The 7,445-nt window shown below is 42.1% G+C and overlaps 1 protein-coding gene across 2 annotated transcripts; it reads left to right on the top strand.

Moving 5' to 3' along the window:
* Positions 1-392: 392 nt before the first annotated feature.
* On the top strand, positions 393-6,181 carry LOC128242833 (uncharacterized). 2 transcript variants are annotated; one of them, XM_052960190.1, is made up of 3 exons: positions 393-444; positions 714-1,617; positions 5,038-6,181. In XM_052960190.1, exons 2-3 carry the CDS (start codon positions 714-716, stop codon positions 5,862-5,864), a joined length of 1,731 nt encoding a protein of 576 aa, XP_052816150.1. In that variant the 5' UTR covers positions 393-444; the 3' UTR covers positions 5,865-6,181. The 2 variants fall into 2 exon arrangements, with proteins under 2 accessions (XP_052816150.1, XP_052816151.1); XM_052960191.1 differs by lacking the exon at positions 393-444 and having other exon boundaries at positions 526-1,608.
* The last annotated feature ends 1,264 nt before the right edge of the window (positions 6,182-7,445 follow it).

Here is a 7,445-nt window from a genome sequence, read left to right as displayed (position 1 = left end):
CCTAAGCTGCACAGACTGCGCTATGTTTCATTTAAAATGGTGAAGAAATAGTGAAGTTCTCTTTGTTTAAAGTCTTTTATCAAATCAAAATATTGCCTTCCGACGAAGCATTTATGACGCAATTTATCACGTGGTATACACACACTGTAATTGTAACAGTAGTCTGTAGTGGATACAGTCTCGTCTGCAGACCAAGAGGAACCCGATTCGCTCCCTACTTCCTTCGCAACATTTGTTAGTGTTGGTCTTTATTCCGTATTTTCCTTTTTTCTAAATACATATATGAATATAATTTACGTCACCACATATAACATTGAAATATTACAAAGTCAGTTATATTTAATTTCATCAAAATTACAGCGTATAAGACTTTAAGAAGGAGCATGCGGAAAGGAGGACATCAATTTACTTCCTTATTGGTTTCTATGATCAACAAACATCAAGGTAAATATAATTTGTATTACTTTAATTGTGTGTTTTATTCAGTTATCGACACACCATTGCTAGGTTCTATGGATTATTTAAATAAAACATATTTAAAACGTCATTTAAGGACTTCTGAATGTGGATTTCGGTTATAACATATACTTTCGATTTAGACAAACATAATGTTAGATTCGTGATTTGGACGCTCTTAGCTGGTTTACTGATTTATTATGAAATGACTCATTGATGTATTAATATCTCGTGAACTGTCTAATTCGTAATTATAGATGGAGGTATCTGGAAAAAGACGTGACCCTGACCTTGACAAGGGCTCCGCTGGCACAACTGTCTACTGCCAGCCGTGTGAAGAGGAAGGCAAACGCGCTGTAGCCCAGGGATTCTGTCAGACCTGCCAAGAGGACATGTGTGATCCCTGTATCAAGGCCCATAAGAAATTCAAGGTGTCCAGGAACCACATTATGTTGTCCAAAGATAAGATGCCGTCCTCCTACCCGTCCACTAAGCAGTCGGACATCGGCGTAACTAAATATTGTAGAAAGCATCCGAATGAAATGATCAAGTTTTACTGTCCGACCCACAGCGACCTTGGTTGTGGTGACTGTGTAGTCATCGGTCATCGCACGTGCAAAGTCGACTACATTGATGATGTGTCTAAAGATTTCACCAATGGAAGGGAATTCAGGGAGCTGGAACCATCTATTAAACGAGCAGAAGATCTTCTATCTGGGTGCATAAGTAAAGTAAAGGAGCTTTTTGACGAGGTCGAGCACCATTATAAGGATGAGATTGACAGACTGAGAATGTTCCGTGCAGAAATCAATACGTACCTGGACCGACGCGAGAAGGAGTTGCTCGGCAACATCCAGAAAATGAAGACCGAGGATGAAAGCGTGCTGACTGAACTCAAGACTGATTGTGAGTTGGCGAAATGCGGACTTGTGGTCACTAAGACAGAGCTGACTTCCTGTGACGTCTCGTATAACCAGCGGTACGTGACGGCAAGGAGAGCCCAGAAGGAGCTACGAGAGATTCATGACAAGATGCAGAAGATGGCTGGTAGGTTGAAGGCCCAGAAGTATCGATTTGTTAAAGACGCGGACACTGAGGGGCTGCTGGAGTCGAAAATGGGCCTTGGATCACTGGACGTGTCGGAAGAGTTTGGTAGATATAGTATGGTTAATTACATGTATTACTATATTCTAAAATAGTTTGCCTTGTGACAATTTAAGTAAAACTCTACGTAATATCCCAATAAGTTGGCCTTAGTGTAGTATATTGTGTTCTTGTTCAGAATGGTCATACAAGGTTATTGCTAAAATTATGCACCAGTCAAGTGTAACCACGCCCCCCCCCCCCAGGTCCGGGGGTATACCGGGGATAGCCGGGGAAATGGGCCGTGTTTTTACCTTTCAGGTGGCCCCGCAGTGCCGGGTGAATGCGGTGGTTTTGTCTTCGCTTTAAATATAGCGGGGAATGGGCCTTACCTAGGGTCCCTGGGTTGTGGGAGCATTTGGCGGGGATTTTACCATCTCTTCGTCCCCGCAGGGCGGGGATTTTAGCCGGGGTTGGCTGGACCGTCAAAGTCAAAGTCCCCGCTATTCCCCGGACCTGGGGAGGGGCCGTGGTTACAATTGACTGGTGCATTATGCAATACAGTTTTATCTTTGGTTATTTTTTTTTAATAAAAGCTTCCTTATCTTCAATAAGTGTGTGCTGGTCAATTTGGTAAACCAGTCTGGTTTCAAGTAAACTGTAACTAAAACAAAAGAGGGCCTCCGAGCGAACGTCAACGCTGGTCTGTTTTACCCCATTCGGTATAACTCGGCAATAAGAACAGTTATTAACCTTGCTTAATCGGTGCTTATTGTATGTTGCAACATTGAGTACTAAGTAACAGTTCGAAATACTATGTTATAGGCAATTTTCACTATGTTTTCATTTTTGTGCTGCGTTTATATATCCAAATTTGCCCATGGGGTAAGTTTTTGACGCGATTTTATGGCTAATGAGAAAGTCAAGATCTTGTGTTATGTTGAGTCTTTACTGTCCTTACCAAAACAGAAATACCACAGGGACGAATAAATACTTGCATTATATGAAAAGGACAAATTTGTCCAACCTTCAGACATGGGTTTTTGCGTTTCTATGCACATATAATTTGCACCTGAGGTAAATCGTGTCAAAGTTGACCCCGAGGTAAATCTCGTCATAAAACGTTGTTTAAAATAGCATATTATGCCTAAAGACTTTTGATCGATTTAACAGGAAATGTGTTGAACAAATTTAACAGCAAATATTGCTTAAAGATGGTTTTTAAAAGAATACTTGTTGTTATACTGTTAAAGATCAGCACTCATTTACCTTTATAATAAACATGCACCTACATACATTTGATCGATTTAAGAGAGAATAAGTTGACCACTAAATATCATAAGAATCATTACAACTTCTTTACCATATTTGATCATAAAGTGTGTAATTTTGTTGGTAAAAACTAACTTATCGTTCACAATATATACCATAAGTGTGCGTGGGGGTATATGCAAGTGCGTGTAAGACTGCGTGCGTGTGTGTGCGGGTAAGAGTGCGTAGGTGCGTGCGTGCGTGTGTTTGTGTGTGCGCGAGTCAGAGTGCATGCAGTCGCGAGTGACAGTGTGTACAGGTGAGGGTGAGAGTGTGTTCGGGTGGTAGTGCGAGTGTGTTCGGGTGAGGGTGAGAGTGTGTGTATATGAGTGTGAGAGTGTGTGCAGGTGAGGGTGAGAGTGTGTGTAGATGCGGTTGAGAGTGTGTGCAGGTGAGGTTGAGAATGTGTGTAGATGCGGGTGAGAGTGTATGCGGGTGCGGGTGGGAGTGTGTGTAGATGAGTGTGAGAGTGTATGCGGGTGCGGGTGGGAGTGTGTGTAGATGAGGGTGAGAGTGTGTGCAGGTGAGGTTCAGAGTGTGTGTAGATGCGGGTGAGAGTGTATGCGGGTGCGGGTGGGAGTGTGTGCAGGTGAGGTTGAGAGTGTGTGCAGGTGAGGATGAGAGTGTGTGTAGATGCGGGTGAGAGAGTGTGCGGGTGAGGTCGAGAGTGTGTGTAGATGCGGGTGAGAGTGTATGCGGGTGCGGGTGGGAGTGTGTGCAGGTGAGGTTGAGAGTGTGTGCAGGTGAGGTTGAGAGTGTGTGTAGATGCGGGTGAGAGTGTATGCGGGTGCGGGTGGGAGTGTGTGTAGATGAGTGTGAGAGTGTATGCGGGTGCGGGTGGGAGTGTGTGTGTGTGAGGGTGAGAGTGTGTGCAGGTGAGGTTGAGAGTGTGTGTAGATGCGGGTGAGAGTGTATGCGGGTGCGGGTGGGAGTGTGTGTAGGTGTGGGTAAGAGTAGGTGCGGATGCGGGTGAGAGTGTGTGCAGTTGCAGGTGAGAGTGTGTGTTGGTGAGGGTGAGAGTGTGTGCAGTTGCAGGTGAGAGTGTGTGTTAATGAGGGTGAGAGTGTATGCAGGTGAGGGTGAGAGTGTGTGCGGGTGCGGGTGAGAGTGTGTGCTTGTGCAGGTGAGAGTGTATGCGGGTACGGGTGAGAGTGTGTGTTGGTGAGGGTGAGAGTGTGTGCGGATGACGGTGTGTGCGGGTTAGGGTTAGAGTGTGTACAGGTGAGAGTGTGTAGAGGTGAGGGTGAGAGTGTATGCGGGTGAGGGCGAAAGTGTGAACAGGTGAGGGTGTGTGCAAGTGAGTGTGTGCGTGTATGTGTGTGCGCGCGCTTGTGTGAGTGTGGGGGGTCAAGGGTGAGAGTGTGTGCATGTGAGAGTGCGTGCGGGTGAGAGCAGGTGAGAGTGTGTGCAGGTGTGGTCGAGAGTGTGTGCGGGTGTGGTAGACAGTGTGCGGGTGCGGTTAAGAGTGATAGCGTGTGCTGTTGCGACTGTGCGTGGGTGCGAGTGAGAGCGTGTTCGGGTGTGATTGTGCGGGAGCGGGTGAGAGTGTGTGCGGGTGAGAGAGTGTGCTGGTGAGAGTGTGCGGGGGCGGGTGAGAGTGTGCGGGAGCGGGTGAGAGTGTGTGCTGGTGAGTGTGCAGGTGCGAGAGTGTGCAGGTGCGGGAGTGTGCAGGTGCGAGAGTATGCAGGTGCGAGCGTCAATGCCTTTATGAAGTGAAGTTGCAATTATGCTCATCTGACAGTAAATACGATGTTTTCGTCAGCCTTATAAATATGTATAAAAGGAAAACTGTACTCGGTTAATATCGTGTTTCGCTGACATAAGGGCATTTATAGTCAAGGGAACATTGACATGTTTCTTAACATAATTATTTGATATGAACAACTTCTTTGTCCTCTTCGATGGAAAAGAATACTCAATACATGTACTTTTGATCAAAAATTAATTTATTAATGCTTAATATTTTAATTTTGAGTCTGCAAACGTCAATTGTTGAAGCGAACAAGTTTCTAAGTCGAAATCCTATCATAACATGTATTTATAATTACTGTTTATTCTGTGGTGTATGTCGTGTGTTAGATTACCTTAAACAAACTGGATATTGAAGTTGTGACTTGAAACAAGTAGGTACACTTACATTATAAGATCAAAGCGACGAATATACATGTAGTCCTTTATCATTTTCAGTTCCAGTTCCTGACCTCTCCACTGTGACATGGAAGAAGGAGGCGGATATCAACGTTAGAACGACTCAAGACAAGAAAACCTGCTGGATAAGTAGCTCAGCCCTGATCTCGCCTGGTCTCTTCCTTCTCGCTGACTTCAATAATAGCTGTGTCAAACTGGTAGACGTTAGCACCCGCACCGTCACGGCCCGCCTCCAGCTGCCAGGCTACCCCTGCGACGTGTGTGTGCCCGCTGATGACCAGGCCGCCGTCACTTTCCCGTATAACTCCATGATTCAGCTGGTGTCAACAAAAGGAGGACAGTTGTCGTGTGGAAAGGAAATTAAAGTATCACCTGACTGTCGTGGTATTACGTCTTATGACAACAGATTATACGTTTCGTACCAATCAAACCCGCGTATTGAAGTGATGACATTGGATGGTCATATAATAAGTACATTCCAAACAGATGATGGAAGACAACTTTTCCAAGCACCATTTCACCTGACTGTGTCAGCTTCAACACCACCAACCCTGTACGTGTCTGACTACACTGCCAACACCGTTCTCCAGCTGACCCTGGACGGGAAGGTCCTGCGTGAGTACCGAGACGAGCAGCTCAACAGTCCCGAGACCGTGGTGGAGGTAGGGCCCGGTCAGGTGCTCGTGTGTGGGGAAGATAGCAGCATCGTGATGCTACTGACGGAGAGGGACGGCAAGGTGACGGAATTACTGGGACAGAAGGACGGACTGACCCAACCATTTTCAATTGCGTTCTGTCCTAACACACCTGCCATAGTTGTCGGGATGAACAATGATGACTCACTGAAGGTCTTTAATGCAAATTGACAGCTTTTCTTTATCAGTCATGATTTTGCTTGCTCTGACCTAATTATCATGTATTCAATGATGTTTGAGCAAGAGAATAGTAAATGCAATCATTTTTATTGTTCAACAAATGCTTATTTGCTCATTGTAATCGAGTTTTATCAATCTGAATGAACATTGCTATGTATTTGAAACAAAAATGGGAAGAATGGTAGAATGTGTACATGTATCTGTCTTCGAAGTTTTGTAAATAGCGAAAATGTCATTGATGCTTAAGGCCATTCATGTATACGTACATGTACCTAATAAATACTATTAGTATTTTGCAGTTTTATTTTTGCAAACAAACTAGGATAACGAATTAGTGTAAATATTGTAATACTATAAAACACTTATTCAATCATATTTTTAGGTGTTTATTACTTTTGTTTTTTATGTTCTTTATATAGATCTTTGATTTTACAAAATGATCATTACCTTTATAAATCTAAAACTTCTCTAAACAAAAGTCTTGATGTAGATGTAGATTTCTCATGGTTTTAAAGAAAAAACTATATGTTTGACTTACTGTAAAACCAATTTTTTGGGTGAACTTTCTTATTCAAATTTTAGACTTTATATCAGAATTGGTTTAAATATGTTAAACCTGACCTCGCATAAGATAAGACTACATTTTACGTTAATGCAAAGAATTTTGAAGATTTTATGATGAATATTTTAAATGAAAAGTTCCAGCCTCCATTAAAAAAGCTTCTATTTCTTTAAAACTGACAAGCCTGTCTTTAGACTTTCAAATTATCTTATTTAAGACGTTTGCCTAACTGTTATTGACAATGTTTGTAATCTGTCTAAGTTAGACATAGAATGAAAATAACCGTATATTTCCCTTTATTAATACAAGAAATTCTTGGGTGTACTGACTTTCACTAAAATTTTGTATTCATTTACTTTCTTTCTTCTCTATTGTGATACTAGTTTTCTGTATTTAACCAATAAATGTATTTAAAAAACTTTCAGTCCACTTATTATGGATTTGTTAAAAACTGTAGCTTATGTTTATTTAAATTATTGATTTTAAAATTTGAATTGATCTGCAACAAAACTCAACCAGCTTTCCATGATTTTGCATGTATGTAGAAAACAGGTTATAAACATTTTGTTTCAGTTTCCATTTCAATGAGCTGTTTGCAGGCTCATCAGCATTATTTCCGAACCAAGTTTAATCAAGGGACATGAACTTGTATAAGTCTCATATCAATAATGTAGTTATGAGGTCATGAGGTTATACACATTCTAATATCAATTACGAAGTTATGAGGTCATGGTGTTATACACATTCTCATATCATTTACGAAGTTATGAGGTCATGAGGTTATACACATTCTCATATCAATTACGAAGTTGTGAGGTCATGAGGTTATACACATTCTCATATCAATTACGAAGTTATGAGGTCATGATGTTATACACATTCTCATATCAATTACGAAGTTATGAGGTCATGATGTTATACCCATTCTCATATCAATTACGAAGTTATGAGGTCATGATGTTATACGCATTCTCTTATCAATTATGAAGTTATGAGGTCATGATGTTATA

Source organism: Mya arenaria, chromosome 8 (assembly GCF_026914265.1).
Source record: "Mya arenaria isolate MELC-2E11 chromosome 8, ASM2691426v1".
Classification (NCBI taxonomy): Eukaryota; Metazoa; Mollusca; class Bivalvia; order Myida; family Myidae; genus Mya; species Mya arenaria.
Note: the sequence above shows the minus strand (reverse complement) of the source record. Positions and strands in the feature narration are given on the sequence as shown.